The 25,271-nt window shown below is 48.8% G+C and overlaps 1 protein-coding gene across 2 annotated transcripts in view; it reads left to right on the forward strand.

The window, feature by feature from the left end:
- RABL6 (RAB, member RAS oncogene family like 6) overlaps positions 1 to 25,271 on the forward strand; it is a 50,530-nt gene that overhangs the window by 17,640 nt on the left and 7,619 nt on the right. For both annotated transcript variants that reach the window (XM_039561608.1, XM_039561609.1), the window contains 8 exons: positions 29 to 81; positions 1,182 to 1,273; positions 2,133 to 2,273; positions 3,292 to 3,397; positions 7,728 to 7,831; positions 16,382 to 16,734; positions 18,947 to 19,112; positions 25,053 to 25,271. In XM_039561608.1, coding sequence (XP_039417542.1) covers positions 29 to 81; positions 1,182 to 1,273; positions 2,133 to 2,273; positions 3,292 to 3,397; positions 7,728 to 7,831; positions 16,382 to 16,734; positions 18,947 to 19,112; positions 25,053 to 25,271 — 1,234 coding nt within the window. The remainder of the gene's footprint in view (positions 1 to 28; positions 82 to 1,181; positions 1,274 to 2,132; positions 2,274 to 3,291; positions 3,398 to 7,727; positions 7,832 to 16,381; positions 16,735 to 18,946; positions 19,113 to 25,052) is intronic.

Raw genomic sequence — 25,271 nt, forward strand, 5'->3', positions numbered from 1 at the left:
TTTATGGTTTTTTACAATTCTTTTTAAGGAAAATGCAAAAAACGAGGAGATGGTTTGAAACTGGAGAATGACCCTCAGGAGGTGAGTCACCTGGAATGCAGAGGTCTGCCTCTCAGGGGGAGGCCTCTTGTCCATCTTTGGTCCACGGGGAGTTAAGTTCTGTATTTGTTTCTGCTCTAAGGCCGGCCTGGCAGGTGGGTGAGGGGCAGTGGTATCGCTGATGCTCTGCGCTCTTTGCTCTGTGCATTTCAGCCCTGCTCCTGCCCTCGCTGCTCCTTCCCTTTCCATTCTGTCACTGGGAGTGACTGTGGCCCAGATGTTTGCTCAGCAGCTTTGTACCTGTGTGCCTGTGGGCAGAGGCAGAAAGTCCTTTTGTCAGGGCCTTCTTGTGGGGCCTGAAGAAGTGACTTGATGCCCTGCTCTGGCTGCTCCTTGGAGCTGGGCTGTTAGACTCTCACTGGTGCCAGTCTGCTCAGGCTGTGCGGGCAGATGAGGAGAATTTTTCTTAAAATATTCTCCCATGGGAAAAGCCTTTATGAGAACAGTTACCACATCTGCTCCTTCCTTTGCAAATGTGGGTGCATTTTCCACTCCTGGGGAATGAGTGAGAATTGTTCCAGAGGCACCACATTCCAGCAGGAGCCATGGAGCCCGAGTTGGGACCATGGAGCCCGAGTTGGGACCAGTGCTATCTGGACTTTGCGTCATGCAGAGTCCAAATGATGAAAAGCCAATTGGGTACTAATAAATCCTGTCAGCCCTCCATGGGAGAAACTGCCTTCTGCTTTTGGACACCAGAAGCATTAGGAGTAGAGCCAATATCTGGGTCAGGAAAAAGATGGAATGGGAGCTGTGTCCTCTGTCCTCCACCCTGTAGTTTATATGGAGTTCTCTTGCCAACACAGGATTTGGAAGCACAGGGGAGAAGGACAGGGGTGGGTTTTAGCATGTGCTGTCAGAGACTGTCAGGTGCTTCACATCCTGTTCCTATGGGAAATGGAAGCTGGGAACCACCAGGTATCTTATTTCAATGATAATGGTGTGAAATCCACAGGTATTCCTTACAGTGGTTGTCACTTTAGGAAGTTTGCCTATTCAGTACTGTATCCATTGTGTTTTGTACCAACCTGAAGTTGAATCCAATTATTTACTTCTTTGCTTCTTTGCCTTTATTTCCTCAGGCAGAATCAGAAATGGCTCTGGATGCAGAGTTCCTGGATGTCTATAAGAACTGCAACGGTGTAGTGATGATGTTTGACATCACCAAGCAGTGGTAAGAGACCTTTTGTGGCACCACGTGATTCTCCCTTGTTCAGGCAAAACAAATAACTTCCAGATTTCTAGATTCCCACTTGGATTTGGAAGCTGATAACCAGCCTAATGAGTTGAAGCAAGCTTGTATCCTTTAAAATAAAAGCTTTATATTGTGACATGACTTTTAATACACTCCTCTCCTGGGCTTGTTCCAAACAAGCAGGGTCCCAGTGGGTTGTGTGCTGCAACTGCTGATACGCTGCTGGCTGAGGCTTGATAATTAGTGGTATCACAGGTGCAAAGAGCATGTTACAAACCCCTGCTCCCCAGAACACAAGGGAAAGGAGAATGCTAGTGAGAAATTCCCAAGAAACTGGTATTAGTAAGGATTATTTAGAGGCCCCAGGCTGCATTTATGTACAGAAGTAATGAACTGTTCATTTTGCACACCTGAGGAGGGTGAGAAAGATAAGGAAACCAGAGTGGAAAGAGGAGGGGGTGAGAGCTCCTGCTCTGTATTTAGGCTGATGTTGTTCAGGTTTGGTGTGGGTCAGTGAGCCTGTGGACAGCTGAAGGGAGGGAATCCTTTCCTTCTGCTGACCCCACACCATTTTGCGGGACTGAGGGCAAGATTGCTGTAGGAGATGCGAGGGTTCAGGTGAAAGTGAATTATTGAGCTTTTGAAGTTGTTTTTGAATAAAGAATCATCCAAACATATTGAGGGTTAATGTATTTCTCTGGTGGGGTAAAGAAGCCACAGACTCAGAAGGATTTTGGAAAAAATATTATTGTTTGTGGTTTTTTTGTGATTTGTGCATGAAACTGCTAACAGAAGGATGTTCCCACTCATCTGCCTCTCTCTCTCCTCTCTGATGAAGGACATTTAACTATATTCTGAGGGAGCTTCCTAAAGTGCCGACCCACGTTCCAGTGTGTGTGCTTGGGAATTACCGGGACATGGGGGAGCACCGGGTCATCCTGCCCGGCGACGTGCGGGACCTCATTGACAACCTGAACAGGTGAGAGGCTCACTGGGCAGGGCAGCAGGCCTCAGCTGCTCCCTGACACCTGCCGTGGATAGCCGTGTCCCTGCCGTGTTTCACATCCATGTCACGTGTGTCCTCTGCCCTGCGCCTGCCTTGGGCTCCCAGAGCTCCCCGTGTCTCACAAGCAGCGTCTGCTGACCCCATGGGCCCTTTGATCTGGGAGCAGATCGTTCACCATGCTCCTGGAAGCCGGGAGTGCTGGCAGCATGTGCCTTTCAGAAGTGCTGTACCCAACAAATCATCTTCTTTCTGGATAGTCCTCCTCTTGTGAAAGAATCCTCTCCCTGCTGTTCTCTGCTGCAAGTGACTGAGCTACAAGAGAGCCAGCCAGTGCAGCTGTGTCCTTGCTCTGCGTCTGAGCATCCCCACACAGCACTCACAGGGCACAGCCAAGTCACACCTCCCTCACCAGCCAGACAAGCATTTCCTTTAAGCAGAAATCTGAGGTGCTCTGTTATGTAGTATAAAATAGTATTTGTTGGTCAAGATTCAGTAGATTGTACCTTTTTATGTAGTTTTGTGTTTTTAAGGTACTTTTTTCATTTTCCTCATCTCTTATTTGTTTATGCCTGTGTCAGGTACAAAGAAATGGTGCCAGTTTTAAGATTTCATCCACCTTTAAATAATTTCTTCACAAATTAATTTCTATATATGATTTTTGTCCATCTGATTGTGGTTTTAAAACAAAACCTTCACTGCAAAATGAACCGCTTGTAAAGCTGTGAATCCCCAGTTTAGGAAACCAATATCCCAGTGTCCTGACAGAGTATTTCATAGCCTGGCAGACACATGGCACTGTCACACACCAGCAGCCACCTTCTGCCACCCTTCAGTGTGAGTTTTGGCTGTACACAAAATAACGAGTCCAAGCAGAATGACCTGCTGGGCTACGTTTGAGGCTGGGGGCTGGCTTGTGGGGTGGCTCGTGGTGTGTAATTCAGCCCTGTGCAGGGTGTGCTGGGTACAGTGTCCTTCTCTCTGCTTGGCACAGGCCTCCCGGCTCCTCCTATTTCCGCTATGCTGAGTCTTCCATGAAGAACAGCTTTGGCCTCAAGTACTTGCACAAGTTCTTCAACATCCCCTTTTTGCAGCTGCAGGTAAGGCAGGGATGTTATCCTGATGTGCTGGGTGTGTGGGACAGATTGGATTTGCTTTGTCTCTAAGGCAGGAATTTGGTATTTGGGGTTTCATTTGCTGTTAAAGGATCCTGAGAAGATTTTTGTTTTCATTAAAGCTGGTATAACGAAATTATGTCAGAACATCAGTGCCTGTGACTTAACCATGTCTCTGGTTGCGAGAGGTCGGCTGTGCTGAGTTCCCAATGCTGGCCTCTGGAGAAAGGCTCCATTTGCACTGGCGTGAAAATGGCATCCAATGGTGCAGTTCCCAAGTCAAAAACGTAACATACAGACGTTTGTTAAACTTCAGATTTCAATTCTGTTCAGTTAAAACTCAGATGGGAAGAGATTTGGCCATTACCTGAGCAGTTCAGGAACCTCTCTTTGCTGAAAATCTTTGTCCTAATGGTGAAGGGCATTTAATATGAGATCCATGTGCTGTGCTTGGATCCTGTTTCCATGGATCCAGTCTTGTATTTCCTTCATAACTGAGGATTCTTGGGAGGGCTGAGGGAAATGCAAAGGCTGTGAAGAGTGGGATTCTCATCTGTGGGCCTTTAGCAGATCACCTTTTGTGGTGATCCTATTGGTCCTTTGGGATCAATAGCTTATGCTTTTTGAGGGCACATATGTTGTTGTGTCATTGTTTTCTATCAGATAGGAAAAACCCAGGCAGTTGATCCTGATTGTCTTTCACCAGTAATTGAAGTGTCTGTGTGTATTTTTATCTAAACAATCCCCAGTGAAATGCTAGTTCAGAAGGAGCTGAGATATGCTAGTGGATGTTACCAGGTCCTCAGGCTGCAGAGCAGAAAGAACCAGGATAAAAGAATTGAATGTGTTAAACCCCAGTGAAACAAGTCAAACAAATTTTTGAGGAGGAAGTTGTAGAAATCTGAGCTGTAAATCCAACCTGCTGCTCAGTGGAGAAGGTTGAAATCTGCCAGCATGTTGCTGGTGAAATGTTGGGGTTTATGACACTGCACATTTGGAGATTTTTGGTTGCATCCCAGGTTTTGGGGTTTTACTTGATGTCAGATTTCAGCCAAGATGGGCTGCATTGGTTTTTCCAGTGCCCCTCGCATTTGTGCCACAGGTTCATGAGCAGTGCCTCGTGCTGCTCCACAGTAGCTGCCTTGGGGCACTTTGCTGCTCCCAGAACCTTGCTGGGAACCTTGTGTTGCAGTGCACAGGGACCAGGCCTGGCCCTGTTTAACATCCAGTGCAGCATGAGCTGAAATTTGTTGGAAAATCACATCTAAACTTAATTCCTAAAGGTTCTGCTTATCCCTTCAGAGATCCTTGCCAGTACTAGGCTCCAGAAGGGAGTTTTTTCCTTTGGAGCAGAGCAGAATTAAAGGAGAGGGATGCTGCCAGGTATGAAATGCACATAGGATTTAATCAGCCTCAAAGGTTTCTGTGTCCCTCAACCTGCCCTCCACAGCTTTCCAGGGCAGAGTGGTCCAGCTGTATCCGAGGTCCCAGGCTGTCCCTCAGCAGGGTTGGTGTCAGTGTGTGGTTTTCAGTGGCACATTCCTGGGCTCAGTTTACAGTCATGCATCCTCCATGGAGAAAGCAGGGGCTGAAATCCATACCCCCAGTACAGAGCACATTCTCTCTGCCAGCCTGAGCCGTTCAATTATTGATCAGTTCCTTTCCAGGGGCAGGATTGGCAAACCCAAGGATGCAGTTTAGCTGTAGGTATTGCTGGTGGCCCACAAATGGGATCAGGTCACCCAGGCCTCCGGATGCTGCGCTGGAAGGAGACAGGATTCTGCAGACAACTGAAATTGCCTTTTCCCAGGAAGCCCTTGCAAGTGGCTTTCAGCCAAAGCATTGGTCTGTAGCTCATGATTTATTCCCTTCTTTTGAGTCATTGCTAAAAATAAGATGTTTCTTTAATATTTTAATAACCAGCATGATAGAATATATTTTTGAAGTATTTGGAAGTTTGTTAGTAGTGATGAATTTGTACAAAATTAATTGCAACTCTCTCTTAATTTCATATATATTATTGATTAATTGTGATCTGTGAAAATTGAAATAAATAAAACTGGTGTGTGTCTCAGTGCCAAAGTGTAAGGCAAGGCACACCACTTGTTTAACAGAAGTCATTATCAAAGAGCCTAAGGTAAGCACTGGAGAGCAGTAGCCCTTCTGTCTCTGTTTGTTCAGCTAATTTGCTCAGCATGTGTTTCACCTGTCTTAGGAAACTGGGGACAAAGAAGCAGCAGACTTGCCCTTTTTTGTCTCATTTTTGCTTATACTGCATGAATAATATAAAACGATGACATCTACTACTTCTGAGATCTTGATTTTCTTGAATTCTAAAATCTGGAATTTGAATTCTAAAGTCTTCATTAGTACTTCTGGTTAGTGTAGCAACTAAATATGAATAGCATATTTTGCTGAATCCTTCTTGTCTGTAAACCACAATAAAGGAATTGGCATTAACTAATGACTTCATAATTCCATGCATACATGTTAATTAAAGTCAAGTTCCCATCTGCAGAGAGCACTTGAATATGATGAATCAAAATTACTCAGCAAAGAAAAGAGGGATTGCTCCGAGCTCTTAACACAATGGCAAAGGTAAACATGAAGACTCTATATGCCTTGGAAGCAGCAAATTAGCTTAAATGATCACAGAAGCCCTTAAGTTTCAAGAAGGGCTCTGTCCAGTTCCAGTAAATTAGGGTTGTCAACTGTGATGAATCACCTAGTCTTACAGTACAAAATAAAAATTACTTAAAGCTTTTTTGCTGATTTCAGTCATGGTAGAATTTGATATAAATCAGTTGCTCCATAGGGGGCTCAGGCTGTGCTGTGACCATTCCCCAGGACACAACACTTGCTGGGATTTGTATGAGCCAGATTAGTTAATTGCTCTTCACATCTGTGCAGTGTCTCAATAGCTTCAAAGTTGTCACCTCTGTGAAGCTGTAACGCCAGCAGCATGTGCATGTAGAGACTGAACACCATCACTTCATGCAAATGTTTGTCTTCTCAGATGGATTTTATTCTGGGAATTATGTAATAGATTTCCTTTGGGGCTTTTAATCTGATGGGATCTTTCTGCAGTGAGTTTAAGTGTTGTCAAACAGGCAATTAAGAATTCACCATGGTTATTGATGCTAGCCTTCAAAAATATTTCTTAGAGGAAAGCTTAAATGGACTTGGAGGATAAGGCAGTTACCAAAGCAAAAACCTTGGCAGTTTGGAGGAAGCCTGGGGTTTCTCTGCCATCTCCTCTTGCCTAGGCAGGGACGCAGCCCATGGCACCACAGCCCTGTCGTAATGGGGAGGCACCAGCCCAGCTCAGCACAAGCTGTCCCTGCTCCTGTGCCACCCAGTGCACAGGCAGTTGGAGAGGGAGAATTGATGCCCTGAGGCACTGAACATTGTGGCTTTTGACTCCAAAATTCGGGAGGTGAGCTGACTGGCATGGCCAGTGCACAGCTGTGTGCCAGCCAGCTGTGCCTGAGCAGAGGGGCTGGGGCTCTGGGGCAGGATTTGCACCACTGACAGCTCTAGTGTTGTCCAGGGGATCCGGAATGATGTTTCTGCAGGAGTGGATGCTGTGTCAGCCCTGCGGGGCTGCAGCCCATGAGGGAGCTGGCTGTGCCTGTGGTTACTGATCTCTCCTTGCTGCCATCTGGGATGTCAGGAGGAAGGAGTCTGTTAGGCCAGCATTTCCCCTCAGCTGAGGTTTTGGTTAGAGTTCTGTTGGAAATGTGGGAAAGGAAGGACTGAGTGGGGCAGCCCTGGGTTACATTAGTGCAGTCAGCTCACTTTATTGCCCGTTTGAACCAGACTGGGGTGTCCGACCCCTCTCTGTGGGACAGCAGCTGGAGGCAGAGGGGCAAGGACTTCTGAAATGTCCCTGAGTTGGCAGGTTGTGCTCACTCATCTACCCGGACAGCAAAAGAAGATTGGTGGGAGGCTTTGCATCAGCTGGGTGCTGAAAAAGGAAAATCAAAGGCCTGAGTGAATGGTTTGCACAACTGATTTCTGCAGGAGCTGAATCCGTTCTCCAAATGTAACTGGTGATGTGGTGTCTGAAATAACACACTATTGATTTATGGCTGAGAACAGCTCACAGAACAAGGTGCTTCTTACACAGACTTTATGGATTATCTACTTTTTATTCACTTTCCCTGAGCACTCTGTATTTAAATGGACACCATGATCAGGGCCAGGGCTGCTGTTGGATGTGTTGCTGTGGTAGAGTGGTGACATGGGATCTCAGTGCACAGAGATCTGTTACACTGACCCTTTGCTCAGACCCAGCTTGTTTTCCTTTCCTCAGAGGGAGACGTTGCTACGGCAGCTGGAGACAAATCAGCTGGATATTGATGCAACTCTGGAGGAGCTGTCAGTGCAGCAAGAGACTGAAGACCAAAACTACGAACTGTATGTCACTGAGCTGTCTTTTCTAACTGTTTTGGGTGTCACATGAGTGTTGGGCAGCCCCAGCTGTGGCATGTGGCCAGGTTGAAGGGTCTAGCGAGTAACATTTAGGGAACCTTGGGATAAAATGTTGCTTTTGAATGGCATCACCTGAAGTAAAGCATGCACCTGAGGATCCCCTGGTTCCTCTGCCCTGTGTCTGTTCTGTGTCCTGGCTGTGTGCTTGACTGCTTGGAATAGCGTTTGCCAGGTTTAGCCCCACAAAGCCAGAACACCTGTAGCACAGTGAACAGGAATCCATATTCTGTGAATTCCTGCCACAAGGCCTTTATTGCAGTGGTGTGCAAGCCAGAAAAGTCAGCCTCGGAATGTATTGAAAAAAAGATTATTTACAGGCAGCTTTGTTTGGAAATTAGAATCAATGATTGTGAAATATTCATGCACAGGCTTTTGGACAAGCATTTTTCAGACCAAGTATAAAGTTCTATAACCTTGTTCAGCATGTTTTCCTTGGAGAGCATTGAAATACCCCAACTGACACAAAGCAGTGCTGTTTCCAGAGCGTTCACCTCGTTATCCTCCTCAGGGACTAGTTAGTCACCTCATGCCTTGAGCACTTCTCTTGACATCCTTACTCAAAGGGCTGGGCTGTGTGGGCTGTGCTGTCAGATGGTTTTCCATAGTTTTGTTTGTACTGCTTCAGTAATGAGAGGATACTTAATAGAATCAAGAGTTGGCAAAGCTGTTTCAAACTCACAGCACAAGATCTTGCTGCTTCGTCACCTCCTGCCTTTCCAGCAGCTTTAGCATGTGCTGGGATTCCATATGTGTTACTTCAGCTCACAAATCTAGCAGAAAAACAGGTTGCATGGGGCTTGGAGCAGCCTGGTCCAGTGAAATGTGTCCCTGCCTGTGGCAGGGTCATGGAGTGAGATGAGCTTTAAGGTCCCATCCAACCCAGACCAGTCTGGGATTCTGTGGCTGTGAGAACCATCTTCTGCCATATCTACCTCTGGGTTAGTCTGTGTTGGGCTAGATCTGAGAAGCATCTGAGAAGAGATCTTAGATCTTAAAAGTGGCAGCAGCAGTGTGGTAGTGGTGGAAGGGTGGCCAGACCTCCTAGTTCTACCAACAGGCATTAGACTGAATCATCCCATCCAGTGTGACCACACTGCCCTGCTGGGAGGCTGTTGGCACTGTCAGGCTGCAGAATTAGCTTAACATGACCTCAGAAATATCAGAGCCTGACAAAAGAGGAGTTGCTAAAATATTAAAAGCAAGACTTTTCTGTAGGATTCTGGTTTAGCAAATAAAGTGACATCTTTATGCAGATAGCCAGCTCCTGCACGTTCATATCTGTACTGAGACCAAAGTTCTTCACTTTCAGAAAATAACGCTTCTTTTGAGACAGGGCTTTAAAATACCCCTGGTGCTTCCTGGCTAGAGGCACAAATCCCAAAAGAAAAGCACCGGACAGTGTCACGTCTCAGTACTTTGATCACACTGACTAAGAGCGCTCTTTTAGGGTTTTTAAGGTTTTTCTCTGTACCCCAGGTAGCAACAGAGAGTCTGTTAGTTTGAGTGGCACCTCTGTGAGACAGATGAGCTGCAAAGGGGTTACTTCATCCCCGGAGTTGAAAGGTATGCGCTTCCTACGCTCAATTTTTATCCCTGCAGGAGGTCTCCAAGCTTGAGTTTTGTAGCCAAAGACCCAATTTAAAGAAATGCTCACATTCCTATGTCAGAGAACTCAGGTTTGGGTAAAGTTTCAACCTTAGTAAACAGTTCAGGCTGTGAAGCAGAGTACATGTGGACACAACAGTATGTGCTGGGAATCAGAGCTTGCAGTGGTGAGGCAGGTCTGCAGTGCTTGTTACTAGGGCTTGGGCAGGTCCTTGCACCCTTGCTTGCCAGATGCCCATCATTTTGGGATTACCATGTTTAATGTGCTGCATCAGTGAGTGTCCAAGTGAGCACCTGGTGCACTGTCTGCTGCCACTCGCCCTGTTGTGCCCACCGTGTGTGTTGGTGCAGTGTGACTTGGTGACCCTTGACAGATCACAGAATCATGGAATTGTTAGGTTTGGAGAAGCCCTCTAAGATCAAGTCCAGCTGTTAACCCCATTCTGCCAAAGCCACCACCCAACCATGTCCCCACGTGCCCCATCCACATGTTTTTCAAGTACTTCCAGGGATGGTAGCTCCACCACTACCAAGGCAGCCTGTTCCAATGTCTGACTGCCCTTTTCACGAAGAAATTTTCCCTAATATCCAACCTCAACCTCCCCTGGTGCAACTTGAGACCGCTTTAGCTTTTTCCTTTTTATTGCTTGTTACTTGGTAGAGGAGCCCAACCCCCAACTGGCTACACTTGCTGTCACAAGGCCCCACGTGTCACACCTCCCATCACAAGGCCTTTGTGTCGGTTGCTTCACTTTAGACAGCACTGGGAATTCTGCTGTGGGTCACCCAAATTGCACAGCAAGGGGAGATGACTGCAGGCGTTTGGGGCCACAGTCCATGGTGTGGCTGCTGCAGCACTTCCTCAGAGGCCATTCCTGCTCTCCTGCCATAAAATCAGGCCACGGAGCAAGGCAAGGTGACAGTGCTAGGACATCTCAGTTGTTCCATTCACCCCTGTGCACGTCTGGTAGCTGCTCTGTCACAATGACCGGTGCTAAATTTGGCTCTGTGAGAACAGAAAGAGAACAAGAACTCTTCCTCCTGCTGCAGCGAGGGGGACCTGAGGACAGAACGTCACCGATCCGAAATGTGGATCCCAGAGACAACACGAGGTGGCACACGATGCTGCCTCTTCTGCCTTACGTAAGCCAGCCTGGGCAGCCACTGCCTGGCTGTGCCTGTGGGAGACACGCTCTGCTTCCAGTTCTTTCCCTGTGTTCAGGCTCCCCGCTGCCTGACGGACCTCTGGCTCTGGTACTTTCCCACTGCTTTCAGACTTCACATTTTCAGTACTGCTAAAAGAATATTTCAGCCCTTTCTGAGTTCTTCAATCCTCGTTAAACAAACAGCAATGACTTTTATGATGTTCTGAATTTGTACCAATTTTGCTCAATTTATCCATTCTTAATTGTACCCAGCTTATCTTCTGTTTTCAAGGAAAATTTGTTTATGTTCAGTGTACCCATTCCCCCACAGAAAGATGCCCGGGCTGGACAGCCCTTTTGGTGAAGAGATTTTCCCCAATATTCAACCTAAAACTCCCCTGGCACAACTTGAGGTTGTCTCCTCTCACCCTGTGGGTGCCAGACCAATGACTGCAGACAGGCATTTGGGCTGCCCTGCTGAGGACTCTGCTTTGGGGAGACATGTTCCCTGCAGGGACAGCTTTAGTCCCTGCAGAGTCATTGACTGGGGCGTTGGGGTTTTATTTGCCTGGTTGTTTTTTTCACATTGAGCATAGCTCGTAATTTCAGGAAGACTGTGGTGCTGAGTAACACCAGCACTGTGGCAGGAGGAGCTGCTGCTGGGGCTGTTCTGTGGTATCCTCCTCTGTATGGAAATACAGGTCCGGAATGACACCAGCTACAGGCTGAATTACGAGCTGGGAAAGTAAACCCACTCCTGCTTTCTCTTCCCCTGCCCCACTTTTATCTTCTCCACTTGCTGTGAATCCTTGTGGTCATCAGACAGGTCGGGAGCCAGCCTGTACTGGAATGGGACTCTATCTAGGTCACGTGTTTTGGGGGTGCTGCATTAAGAATTAAGTGCATCTAAGCCTGTCATCTATCAGTCTTGCTAGAGAAGTGGGGGACATGGAGCATGTCCATATTTTATGGAGCAGGGAGTTACCCTGCTGCATCCATTTTGTCTGGTGGAGAACAGGACAACAGCAGGAATTAAACCTGCTTGGCCGTTGATTCCTCATTCAGGGATCTGGGCTAGGGGGGATCGGGGCAGTACCTTTAATGAGCCCAAAACAAGCATGTGGAAATCTAACCCTCACTAACCCCAGTTAAACTGATGTCATACAGCCGGTTAATCTTCATTTTCACAATTAATAAAATAACCCAAAGCCTTTCTTGCCACATGAAATACACTTGAACAATTTATCACAGCATGTTAGAACCAGGAGCCAAAAAGCTTTAGGCTGCTCCTGTCTTCAATATTAAATGAACATGAGCACTGACAATTTTAGGAATTGTGAGGCTAACGAGTCCTTTTGTGGTTTTGTGTTCGCCCTGGGAGCAGAGCAACAGTAACCTGAGGCCCTGATGAATTTTTGTTCCCACAGAGCATGTTCATTTTTAAAATTGCATAAAAGTTTCCTCTTGTGAGCAGGTCCAACCACCAGTGAATTATTCAGAAGTTTGAGGATGTTTTGGACTTGTTGCTTGGTCTGTAATGGAAGGATTGAAAGGCAAATAAGGAGCCCCTGTGGGTGAAGGCAGATGACCCACCTGGATGTACGTTGTATATTTGCAGTCTCTGTATCCCAGTGGAATAAAGGTGCTCAGGTGTGAGTTCACCTTGTGCTTTAGTAGGACCTGGTCTGCTACATCCAGTGTGGGCAAGAAGCTACTTATTCCACGGTAAGGTTTTGAGTGAGTCCTTTTCCAAAGGACTGCTGGATAGAACGAAGCATGGACAGATTGTATAGAATCTGAGAAAAAACAGACACATGGCAGGTTTGGCCCGGTGTGTTCCCAAAACAGCCACACTTGTGCCTCTGAGGAGTGTGTGTAAAGCCAGAGAAAGCATTCATGCATTATGTAGTATTTTCAAAGTGTGGAGGATGCTTAGACACCTCCATCCTGGAAATTACTGCGAGCTTGCTGGCAGCATTTCATGTGTGCTGGTTTTCCACCCACCTCCCTCACAGAAGATCTGACTATAAAAACTCAGCAGAGCTGGTTTATGCTGCCCATGTAGCACCAATGTCAGACCACGCTGATTTCCCCAGTGTCACAGCACAAGGCTTGGCCCACATGTCTGGTTGGAGATGATGGAGGTGACGTGAAGCACACGTGTCACAGCTGTCCGCAGTGCTGTGCTGGGGCAAGAATCTGTGTTGTGCTGTCCCCAAATAATCATTTGTATCTTCCTACTAAAGAACTTGCTGTCTCCTGTTCTTGTGCCCTTCGCACACCACAGGTGACAAAGGTACAGGAGCACAGGTGCAGACAAAGCCTGCATGTGTGTTGCACCCCAGTCTAGTTGTGCTGGAGGGAAGGATGACACTCTTTATACTTCAGTTATGTAGCGTGGTTTTTTTCCTCCAGCTCTTAAAATTCATGTGTTTCTAGAGGAGAAACAGGTGGTAGTCGCAGCCTTCCCTCCCTCTGGAGCTGGCTACTTTCCCAGAACAAAGCAGGTTGTTTCCAAAATGGGCAGCTTTGGTAGAACCACGTACAGTAAACCTTCAAATACTCTGGTATTGTTAAGAGTTTCCTGTACTTTGTTGAGTCCACCTTTAAGTACTCTTTGAGCTTCATATTCTGTATCCTGAAGTGACTCTATACATTCTTTGTGTCTCCTTGTTCCCAAATCTTCAGTGCACAATCATCTTATCCTACCTGAGTCAGCCAGTTGCTTCAATGGGGGACTCAGCAACCTGAGGCTCAGAGGTTCTTTCTGGTTTCGTGCAGTGTTGGTGATTTAGGTGTTCCTGCAGTCAGTCAGGGAGCCCAGCACAGTCAGGAGAGCAAGTAGTGCTGGCAGCAGTACCTTGGCTGCTGGGTGCAGCAGTGCCCAGGCTTGCAGGCTTCCATCCAGGATCGCTGTTGCTATAAACAGGAACGGGGTGCATGTAGATCAGCTGGGATTAATCTCTCCTGACGGTTGGGAGGCAGGAGTCTTTAACCCTGAGAGGGGCTTGGGAGGGGGAGGAGTGAGTACCACGAAGCAAAGCTATTCAGCTGTCCTGTCTTTGGCTCACTAGAAGCCCTGGATCAAAGCTGGGAGGAGAGGAATGTCAGAATTCAGCACACAGCTGTGTGGTGTGGAGCCGAGGAGCTGCACATCCCATGCAGGCAAAGCTCATGAACAGCTTTTCAGGCTGTGGCAATTCACATGGCTTGGGGATAAAGCCAGGCTGGACGAAGGCTGAATTGCAGGACCCCTTGGTTTGCCTTTCCCACCCCACAGACGCCTGTACCCTGCTGGAGGATGCTGAGCCGTGGCCCCCCTCCTCAGGAAGGGAGTGCGGTGACAGAGATGTATTGAGCACACACTATTATGTTCCTGCAGCATGTGTGATGTATTATGCACCTTCCAAACAAACCTGATGCAGTCCACAGAGCTCAGTGCAGGAGTTGAACTCCTTTATGTTTTCTCTCTGGTGCATGACAAATCCATGCATCATTTTCAGTGGAACGTGTTGTCGCACAGCTTGCCCCAGGAGAGGGAGGATGGGGACTGGATGCTGCATCGCATGCTCTGAGCTCAGCTCTGCTGGGAGCTCATGGTGGTGTAGCCAGGGCTCTGGGTGGAATAGGCACATAATCTTTGTCCCAGACCCTGATGGAAGCATCAGCGAGGCCACTGCAGCATGGCATTGATTTAGGTGCCTTGACAGTCTGCAGCTTCCTCACGAGGGACAGTGGAGGGGCAACACCAATCTCTGCTCTCTGTGACCAAGGACAGGACCCAGGGAATGGCTGGAGCTGTGCCAGGGCAGGTATAGGTTGGATATCAATAGACAGCATGTGACAGCCAGGCTCCTGCATGGTTGGGATTGCAGTCCTGAGTCCAGGCTTCTGGAATGAGCGAGGCGAGCCTTTTCCAGCCATTCTCATATGGAGAACTGGGAGCAGGAACACTTCTTTCCTCACCCTTGAGTAGATGACGATTTTGTTTGTATACTGTTGATTTTCTTCCTTTCTGTTACTTGGGATCATCTAGTTCTATCTGAATCTTGTCCCTGTCCTCCTCTCTGTTGATATTGCCTCACTAGTTCTGCTTTTTAGTGCTGCCCTTGATTTCCACTTTAGCCAGTTACTTAGTTAGGAAGGACTGCTGGTTTTCCACTTCAGGTAGCAGCTTCCTGGGGCTATTGTTCCCCAGGGCTCCAGATGCTGCTGGTCACAAAATATATTATTTTGTTCCTTAAAAGTATATCAGGTTACTGCCTTAAAATAGGAAATGATATCTCAAGGAGGCTTAGAATCTCTTAGCCCCCGCTGTTTGCGTTCTGCTCAGCAGTCAGTCCAGGGAAGGTTCTGGCTGGCTCAAGTCCCTGAAGGACAAGGTCATGCTCTGTGTGGGAGAGGAGGCTCTCCTTTGACATTCTCATTGCCTGGAGCTCAACCAAGTCTATCTTGCAGAACCAGCTGAACCCAGAGCCTCTACGCACAAATTCATTAAGCTTGATGAAATGAGAGGCGAGATCGGGATGTGCTGGATACAGGATGCTTCACTTTGGGTGTCCTCTCTAAATCTCTCAGCTGTGCAGTATGTGGCAGATCTAATTTTCAGACCATTTCATGGCAAGAACTTGGCTCTGTCCACGTTTCTTTCCACAGAGCTTGTGAAACAGGCTGCTAACACTGTGGGCTGCAGAGGGAGGCTTGGGCTAGGCTTGGGTTTCTTTTGGAAAAGGAAAGAGCTTTTCACTCTCTATAGTGGTCCAGGCTTTAATGTTCTTCCAGTTGGGAACCCAGCCAGGACCACAACCTGCTCCAGAGCTCCCACTGCTTGGCTCCAGGGCCTCCCACACAGAGGGGGAGTGTGTGCAGGGGAGAGCCTGCATGTGGGTCTGCACCCTGCGAGGAGGGTGATGGCAGTCAGTCTTCTCTGAGTCCTCAGGACAGCTCTTTTCTTTTGATGTTCAAGGATTCTCCTCTCAAATCCGTTCTTGGCTGATAAAGAGGTTATAGCAGTTTTCTTGAGCACTGTGATTTCTTCTGCAGAATCTAAAAATGTGCCATCCCTACAGCACTTACTGCTTTAGAGACATATGTCCAACAACTGACTTCAGGTTTCATTTCAAGCCCTGGCATGTTGTTATAGTCTGTCTATTCAGGGAGTTCCCAGTAGTGTTGCAAATATAGGTTTCATCCAGTAGTGCAGAGCAGGTTGGGATTCTCCACACCTCAATGCAGATGGGGTGAGTTCAGCTCGTGTGGGTAAACCAGATGTATTGTGACCCAGGGAGTCACAGTGCCACTGGAAGCAGATCCATACCCTCCCAAGCCCAGCTGGAAGCAGACCCATACTCTCCCAGGTCAGCACACAGCCAAATAAAAAGGGCTTGTATAAAGGAGGGAGAGGGACTTTTTTTATGAGCAGGTAGTGACAGGACACGAGGCAATGGTTTTAAACAGGCAGAGTGCAGGGCTGGATGGGAAGAAGTTCTTCCCTGTGAGGGCAGGGAGGCCCTGGCATAGGGTGCCCAGAAAAGCTGTGGCTGCCCCTCGATCCCTGGAAGTGCCCAAGGCCAGACTGGACTTGGAGGAACCTGGTCTAGTCGAAGGTGTCCCTGCCCATGGTAGGGGTTGGAATGAGATGAGCTTTAAGGTCCCTTCCAACCCAAACCAGTCTGGGATTCTGAGATTCGCCATTCCTTATATTTGTAATTTATCTTCCCCACAGCTTCCTGGAAATGATGGAAGCCCGAAGTCAAGGACACACCTCACCACTAGCAACGAACGGGCAGAGCCCCTCCTCTGGCTCCCAGTCACCCATCGTACCTCCGAGCTCCACATCCACAGGCAGCTCCAGCCCCGGCACCCCCCAGCCGCCACCGCCACTCGCCACAAGCTCCGCCATCTCTCCTGACCCCGCTCCATCCTTCTCTCCAGTGCCTGTGCCCGAGGCCCCGCAGCCCCCCGCGCCCGCCGCAGCTCCCGCGGCCCCCCCGGCCGCAGCCCCCCCGCCCAAGCGTGGCATCATCGCGCGGCTCTTCGGGACATCCCCCGCCGCCGAGCCCGCTCCTCCCCAGCCAGGTAGGTGCTGCTGCCCTGTCCAGGCAGGATGTGACCTGTGGGCCTTCTTCCGCTGTTTCCATTTCATTTTCTCCCTGCGAGAGACTGAGCAGACAGGTGTGTGAAGGCCACGGGCGCCATGCATGTGCAGCGGGTGTCCAGGGGGAGTTGGGCTGTCAGTCTCTATTTTTCTCCTGATCAGCATTTTGGTTTGTCTCTGTGCTGGATGGGGACTGTGCCCAGCCAGCTGGGTAGTGGCTGTGGCATGCTTAAGAGGAAGATCCTGAACACACAGGAGACGCTAATAAAATAAATAAAATGTCAGGTTCCTACCAGGAGAAAAATGCCTCTTTAATAGCAAAACAAATGGCTAGAGAAGGTATTTGAAGTGCCATCCTTGCACACGTGTGGCAGTCCGGAGGGGCTCCTGTGTGTAACAGAGAGAAGCAGAGTGCTGGGTTTAAAGGTCATTCAGCCAGAAATGGTCACGTAGGTCCAGGCTCCGCAGCAGATCCCTCTGGGAAAATCTGCTCCTTCCGAGCAGGTCTGGGGGGTGGGAGCCCTCAGCCCTCAGCACTGGTACCCGGAGGAGCAGCACAGCCCTTGGTCCGGACCCTGCCGGACAGAGTGCCAGGGCTGAGGCATCAAGGGTTTGTTGCATGTAATTTTACTGATCCGGACCATAATTTGCCTGTCACATTCACTTTGTCTGTGGAGCTAACTGGAGCTGCAGAGCTGGCACTGCCTAAAAATCATGTCATAGTTTGAGTCACCCTTTGGAAATACCTCCCCTCTCACACTGGCTCACAGTGCTCCTGAGACACCCACAGAGAGAAAGGAGGAGGTGCTGGGAACATGGGTTGCAATTTCAGATGTTGAAATGGTCTGGTTTTAGATCTGCACACAGTGTTCTGCATCCTGTGCCTCTTCCCAGATATGACACAATGCACCCATTTTGGTTTGTTTATGACTCTTCCTAGCCAGAGAAAACAAAACAAAAAGCAAAGAGGAGCAGATGTTAGAAATTCCTTGTCAATAAAAAAAAACCTTTGTCATTTTGATCTGTAGAAAAAAAAAAAGACAAGTGGTCTACTACCAGTGTTACAGTGATTGGGTTTGGGGTTTTTCTTTTTCTTCTCTTTTTTAACTCTTTCTTAGCTTGTCAGCTATTTTGGGCTTGTGACTTCCAGCACTGATATCTCGGAATGCTTAGGGGTGGTTGCAAAAGGCAGCCTGGAAGAGCTGATGTGTCAGTGTTGCAAGGTTTCAGTAATGTGCCACGGGCCTGCCCCTCCACTGGAATGTGCCCAGGGACTAGTTCACTGGAAAGCAGCTGAAAAATCACTGTTACCAAGTAATACTTGGTTTTTCTGGGAGCTGCTATTTAAGGTTTCTTTTGAAGTCTTCGAGTAGTAATTCCTTTGGCTGTAGTTTAGCTTACACCAATGCTGCTCTGTGGCATTAGTGGTAGTGTTTGTATGCAGAAGTGATCTGAAAGTTGTGCTAAGGAGAGCAAAATCTAGGAAAAAAAGACACAAATCTTGTTTTACCCAAAAGGAAAGATTCTAGATGTGAAGTGCAGCATGAGCAGAGGAAAAAGATTGAGTATTGCAAATTCTGGAAAGGTTAATCACTTCAGGATTCTCAGTTATGCTAATTTAATGAGTTTTCATCCTGATACCTTGAAGATGGGTAAAGGTATTTCTACAAATAAACTATATAAAGTCAGTCTCTATTTGAGGTAGCTCTTGAGCTTTTGTTTGCCCAGGACATCTAAAAGCACAGTGTGAACAATTCTGCCTTGGACAGTTGCAGCTGAAAAAAGCAAGAGGATAGGAGAGGGTCAACTGAACAGTCTGGAAAAGGTAAGAGAATGGCGAAGGGACATCCCCCAGGAGCAGTGCACATAACACAGGTGTAATAAAACCTGTGGTACAGTCGGTTGCAGCATTCCCTGGAGAGCAGAGCCAGCCCTTGCCAGAGAGGTTTTCAGTCTGTCTAAGAGCCTGGGTCAGCCTGGTGCCTTCTAAACCACAGCTGTCCTGATCTGTGAGTGCCTTCGTGTCAGACTCTGGGCTGGTTTATATCCTGTTCATAACCTTCCTCTTCCCTCGCTGTGGAGCCAAGGTCCTGCTCATGGCTGCTGCCACCCTGGGAAGCACAGATCTGGAAAAAGCCAATTTCTGTCTTGTTTGTGGTGACCCATGTTTTACAACTCCTGTTGCTAATGCAGATCCTGCTGCTGCCACTCCTCCCCCCCACCCTGCAGCCCCTGCCAAGGTACAGAGTGTGGAGGACTTTGTTCCTGAGGACAGCCTGGACCACAGCTTTCTGGAAGACCCAGTGCCGCAGAAAGACAAAGGGAAACCACAGGCCAAACACCGGCTGGATAGTGAAAGGTAAGGAAAGGAGGGTGGAGGGAGGCTGGCACAGGGACATGCCTGGATGTGCAGCCTGGCTAACGTGGTGCAACCATTCAGTGATTCCAGAGCAGTTAGCTGCCCCAGAGGCTTTCTGGCTGGGGTATGGTCAGTCAGCATTCACCATCTCCCATTTAGTGACAGACACTGCCCCAGCCCTGAAACTCCCTGTGCCCTGGGCTGATCCCACAGCGTGGGCAGCAGAGGAGGGGGGATTCTGCCCCTCCACCCCACTCAGGTGAGACCCCACCTGCCAAGCTGCCTCCAGCCCTGAGGGCTAACATCAGAAGGATGTAGAGCTACTGTAGAGAGTCCAGAGGAGGCCACAGAGCTGCTCCAAGGGCTGGAGCCCCTCTGCTCTGGAGCCAGGCTGGGAGAGCTGGGGGTGTTCACCTGGAGAAGAGAAGGCTCCAGGGAGATCTTACTGCGGCCTTTCAGTGTTTAAGGGAAGGTGAGGACAGAGGTTTTAGCAGGGCCTATTGCAATAGGACAAGAAATGGTGATTTTAAACTAAAAGAGGGGAGATTACGGCTAAGTATAAGGAAGAAGTTTTTTACAACGAGGGTGGTGAGGCCCTGGCACAGATTGCCCAGAGAAGTGGTGGATGCCTCATCCCTGGAAACATTCCCAGTCAGGCTGGATGGGTCTCTGAGCAACCTGCTCCAGTTGAAAATGTCCCTGCTCAGTGCAGGGGGTTGGAACAAGCTGAGTTTTAAGGTCCCTTCCAACCCAAACCAGTCTGTGTTTCTATAATTATCTACTCCAAATGGCAGAGCTGTGCTTATGCCATAAGCTGGATTTTCTCTTTTTTTCCGTGTTTTTTTTTTTTTTCCTGGCTTCGATGGTTTTTAACCAAAAAAAGGGAGAGGGGATTGTGTATACTGAGCTGCTCAGACAAGAAGATGTGCAACGAGCTGTCTGAAGGCAGACTGTCTCTTAAGAGGTGACCTAAGCATACTCTCAGGCTCTGTATCCCTTTGCTCAGAATATTCCTTGCCTGCTGCCTCTTGTCATCAGCACTGGATTAACCAGGAGAGTAATTAAGTGCTGACACTGCTCATCTGTTAATGTGGTGGATTCTGCGTCTTTTGACATCTTTGTCATGATCCAGTATTTTCCACTTCAACCACAGGAACTTTAAATCAGTGCTGTGTGTGAGGCTCAATGCCTGTATAATGCAGGTCAGCCTGAATCATCATCCCTTGTGATGGCAGAACACGTGGATGTTTTATTAAAACAAAAAAAAAAAAAGGAAGAAGAAAGTGGTGGTTGCTGGCAGCGTGCTGGCCTACAAAGCATCTTGCTCATGGCTGTGGCAGAGCTGAGATATTTTTCTGGGTTTAACAAGGAATCGTCAGGAGAGCCAAGCCTGACCTTCTGAGGAGCTGGGTCCTGAAGTGCCCTCAGAGCTCTGGAGCTGCAGTTCTGCTGTGGGCAGGAGGCTGATCTTTCACAAAGGCTTCTGTGCTTCAGCATGTCAGTGGAAGCAAATAGGTGTTAAAGTGTATAAAAGTCAAAGATGTTGCACAGGGGTGCAAGAATTCTGCTCCTTGGTTTAGAGTTCATCCGTTGCTCACAGTGATAGCCAGTGCTGTCAGAGCAGCTCTGTTTCCCTGGGAGAAGACCTTGCAGCACATCCCTGCAAATTCACATGCTCGTTATTTCTCTACAACCTGGCATCCGTGGCTTGCTCTGGTTTCTTCTATATATCACACAGTTTCTCAGTGGTCTGGCAATTTTCCATTCTGTTTCTTGCCAAAAAGGGCCTACTAGAATAAGCCAGATGTGCTGAAATTCAGAGATGCACATGTGGTTCTGACCATCACCTGCAATAACTTTTCTTTCAGGATGCCAGTTACAGCCCCACGGTAGCCAGGAACAGCATTCCAGTTCTGTGAGCACTGTCCTCTATAATCAGCTTCAGTGAGGAGGTGGTTGTAATTGCCACAAAATCTGCTGCAGAAATTTATCTCTGACCTAAAGAACACAGTAGATCTGTGAAATCGCTCAAACCTTGGGGAGATTTTATTGGTTTTAAAAAATGGAGTCCTGGAAGTTGCTTGTCCCCTGTACCTGAGTGAGGAACAAGGCCTGAGAATGTCCCAGCAAGGTGCATTCAGGTCTCGTGGTCATTTTGAAGCAGATACCTGAGTGTTGAACTTACACAGCTCACCAGCATGCCTGAGTGTGCTGGAGCCAAGGGTGAGCTCCAGAACTGAAGTGTCATTGAAGATGTGGCAGAAGAATGAGCCATGTTTTGAGAATTTGTGAAATTACTTCTACCCAAACAAGAGGAATTGCCTTGGTGACTGCGAACAGGAGTCCTGCAGGGAGCTCCAAGAACACCTCGTTGCACTGAGGTTTCATGTGTGGAGCAGAGATCCATTCACAGGGTTGGAAGGCAGCTCGGGGGTCATCCAGTTCAACCTCCCCCTCATCCTGGGCCACTCAGAGCTGGTTTCCTAGAACCATTTCCAAATGGCTTTTGAATTATCTCCATGGATGGAGAATCCACAGCCTCTCTGGCAACCTGTGCCAGTGCTCAGACATGCTCAACTCCCTGACCTGTTGGTAGTGCTTTGCCTCATGAAGACCAGGACACCATTGGCCTTCTTGGCAGCAGGGGCACCTTGTTCAACCTGGCACGCCCCAGGCCTGCAGTGGAGTCCTGGGTTTTGTTTAATGGCATGTTGTGGTTCTCTGACTTGCAGTAGAGAACTCCCCAAATCAGTTTCTTTACCAGTTAATTAGGAAGGTATTTCAGTCTCCCAATTTGCTGTTTCAGAACTTAATTTGCTGCTTTTCAACCTGATGCCATGAGCCAGCATGTATGTGAGTGCCCCAGAGGACCTAATCTGGCTCCAAAGCATCTCCCCCTTGGCTCCTGCTGGGTCAGGCTGGCCTGGGTCCCTGCAGGGGCTGGAGGTGTCTGAAAGGCAGTTTATGCTTCACCTGACACTGTTCCTGATCTTTCTTTTCTGCATCCTTAGACATTTATCTTAAACACGAATTAGATTTCTGTGTCCTTACATCTGAAGGGCTTTGAAGTGGTTCTTGGCTTTTATGGATCTGTTATGGATTCAGTGGTGCCCGGCTGCGCTAGCCCGAGGGAGGGAAGCCAAGGTTCACAGTAGAAGACCAACATCTCCTAGAACATCCATGCAGGCTCATCCTGCAGCGTGGGATTCCCTCAGCTTACCTGCTTTATTAGAGCTTGGGTTTTTTCTCTTTCTTTAGCCCCAAAAAAGGATGTGGCGAGAGCCCATGAGCTCCCCAGGGCTGTGGGAATATGGCCCACCCAGGTCTGAGGTTGTGAGCTCAGGTTGCAGCAGGATTTGTTTCTTCCCCAGCAGCCAATCTGTGACACACCAGAGGCTCACTGAGGACACCCCAGCAGGCTGTAGGGTCACTAGCTCAGGGCAGACCACAGTGAGCAGCATCATTTTGGGGGGGTACCTGCACCTGCAAACACGCTGGCTCAGTGCTCATGCCAGCTTGGCAGGGCTTCAAGGGCTGGAGGGAGTGGTGCAATGTGCTTGGGTTTGCATGCTTTGCTTTCCTTCCAGCTGGAACCTCAGGACCACAAGCTGATCCTAATTTTGCCTTGTCAGAGCCTGTTTATACTGCAGCAGTGATTTTCCTGATGTATATTCACTCCATTGCTCTGCTCTTCCGCTGTCGCTCAGCAATCTGTGTTGGCTGGAGATGGAGGCAGGGTTCTCACTGCGAAGGGACGTGACCCACTTTGGCGAGGGGGTGTACACATGTGGGTGTTCCGTTCGGACTGGGAAAGCTGGAAAGGCTGCAGGTCTGGATTGAGTGTGGAAGGACATTGGCAGCAATCTCTTAAGAGCCCCTGTGCCTAATAGAGCAGTGATGTGTTAAAGAAAGGCAGTGTGTCTAGTTCGGAATAAAATCCTGCCACTTTTAGGATGCAGCTCCATTTTCTTTTCAGTGCATTTCAAGAGGAAACCCTGCCAGTGCTTTGAAAACCACAGGAATCACTCACTTGTCATTCCTCCAGCCTTGGGGGCTGGTTGGGCACCAGTTTTCCTCTCCTTTGTGTGGCTGGGCTGTGTGCCTGCGTCCTGGCGTGGTGTGAGAGCAGCAGTGTTAGTGATGAAGGGGCTCTTCAGCAGCCTGGCCCTGCTCGGTTGGGCACTGAGAGCAGGTCCTGAGAGCAGAGGGATCCACGCTGAGAGCAGAGGGAGGGCTGATGCTGGCCCTGGTCTTGGCACTCCAGCCCAGACAAGCACTGGTTGTGATGGCTCTGTGCTGCACCAGGTGTCATTGGCGTGGTGTCCCATTGTCACAAACAGCTCCATTGTCTGTTGGCAGCTGTATTAACTCTTCAGAACTATCTTGTAAAGCAGTACCCAGCCGTACAGAGGAGCCAGAGCGAGCAGTTACCATCGTCCTGACTGTGTTTAGGGTATTTCTCATCTCACCAGCACACCATACTCCACTGTCTTCCAGTGCTTGTCCTGTGCTAGTGACTGGGAACACCACTTACTTCCAGTTTAAGGGTTTTAGGGTTTTGTTTCTGTCTCTACAATCGAATCTGTTCCAAGCTATAATAATTTTTTTGTCTCTGTGTAAAAATGAAGGCTGTGCTTGTACACTCCAGGTGGCATCACTAAAAGGGCAGTGACTTGTGTGTGGTGTTATCAGGAAGGAGCTAAGTATCTCTTGTGGATAAAGCAAATAGACCAAGGAAAGGTGGTGCAAAGGCTCATCAGCTGAGCCTGGGGAAAAGATCTATATTCCTGGCATAAACAAATTTTTCAGAAGGTGTTAAAATTGAGTCCTAGGGACGTTCAGACAAGAATCCTCAATTTCAGCTGCAAAGCTCTCTCAAGCTGCCTCTGGACGCAGAACTGTGCTGCATCCAGGGAGGCTGACATACAGCTCTGGCAGTGTGTCCCTAGGTTAATTTAATTTGGGCAATGTTAAAGCATGGCTATGGTGTCTGTGTATCTGCCTGCTTCGGGGAGCACTGCAGAAATAGAAATGATCCCAGGAAGCTAATAGCTGCCAGTGAACTCCCCTAGCAGTGACAGTGTATGATCAGGTTTAATTACAGGATGTGGGATGAAGGCAGGCACTTCCCATGCTTTGACTGACTGGTCCTTGCGTGGTGGATGGAGCTCCGTGTTCTGAAGGAGCTGAGGCCACACGCTGCTCTGTGCCACTGAGGCTCACCTTCTCCAGACACTCATTTCCAGCTTGAGGGGCAGCAGCTGCTCTGTGGCACATCCTGCTATGGCCCTTTTGGTGTGGGGCTCGTGCCACTGCCGCAGCCTGCGGGCAGCAGGTCCAGCCTGAGCTGGGCAGGGGGCAGGGGAAGGCTGGCAGTGCACAGAATCACAGAATCACCAACTGGTTTGTGTTGGAAGGGACCTTAAAGCCCATTCAAGTCCACCCCTGCCACGGGTAGGGACACCTCCCACTATCCCAGGTTCCTTCAAGCCCTGTCCAGCCTGGCCTTGGACACTTCCAGGGATCCAGGGGCAGCCACAGCTTCTCTTGGCACCCTGTGCCAGGGCCTGCCCACCCTCACAGGGAACAATTTCATCCCAATATCCCATCTAACCCTGCCCTCCTTCAGCTTAAAGCCATTCCATTATCCTATCCCTCCTGGCCCTTGTTCAGTGTCCCTGTCCAGCTCTCCTGGAGCCCCTTTGGGCACTGGAAGGGGCTCTAACATCTCCCCAGAGCCTTCTCCAGGCTGAACTATCCCCATTTTCAGCCTGTCTTCAGAACAGAGGCTCCAGCCCTTTAATCATCAGCTGCCCCAGGCTGAGGATGTGTGCCCTGAGGCTGGCTGTACCAGCCAGGCCAGTCTCAGTGTCTGTGCAGGGGGAGGCAGGTCTCTCCAGGACATCCTGGGGTGCTGTGTCTGATCACTCTGTTTTGCAGCGATGGAGAGGTGCCTGGGGGGAACCCCATGGTGGCAGGTTTCCAAGACGACCTGGATCTGGATGACAAAATCCCCAGCAGACCAATGCTGGTAGCAGAACGGGTGCCCAGCAAGAACATCACCCTCTCCAGTGAGGAGGAGGAAGAGGAAGAGGTGGAAGACTCTAAGGTCATCCTCATACCTGATGGAGACAAAAACACAGAGCAGGAAAAAAAAAG

Source organism: Corvus cornix, chromosome 17 (genome assembly GCF_000738735.6).
Source record: "Corvus cornix cornix isolate S_Up_H32 chromosome 17, ASM73873v5, whole genome shotgun sequence".
In the NCBI taxonomy this organism is placed as follows: Eukaryota; Metazoa; Chordata; class Aves; order Passeriformes; family Corvidae; genus Corvus; species Corvus cornix.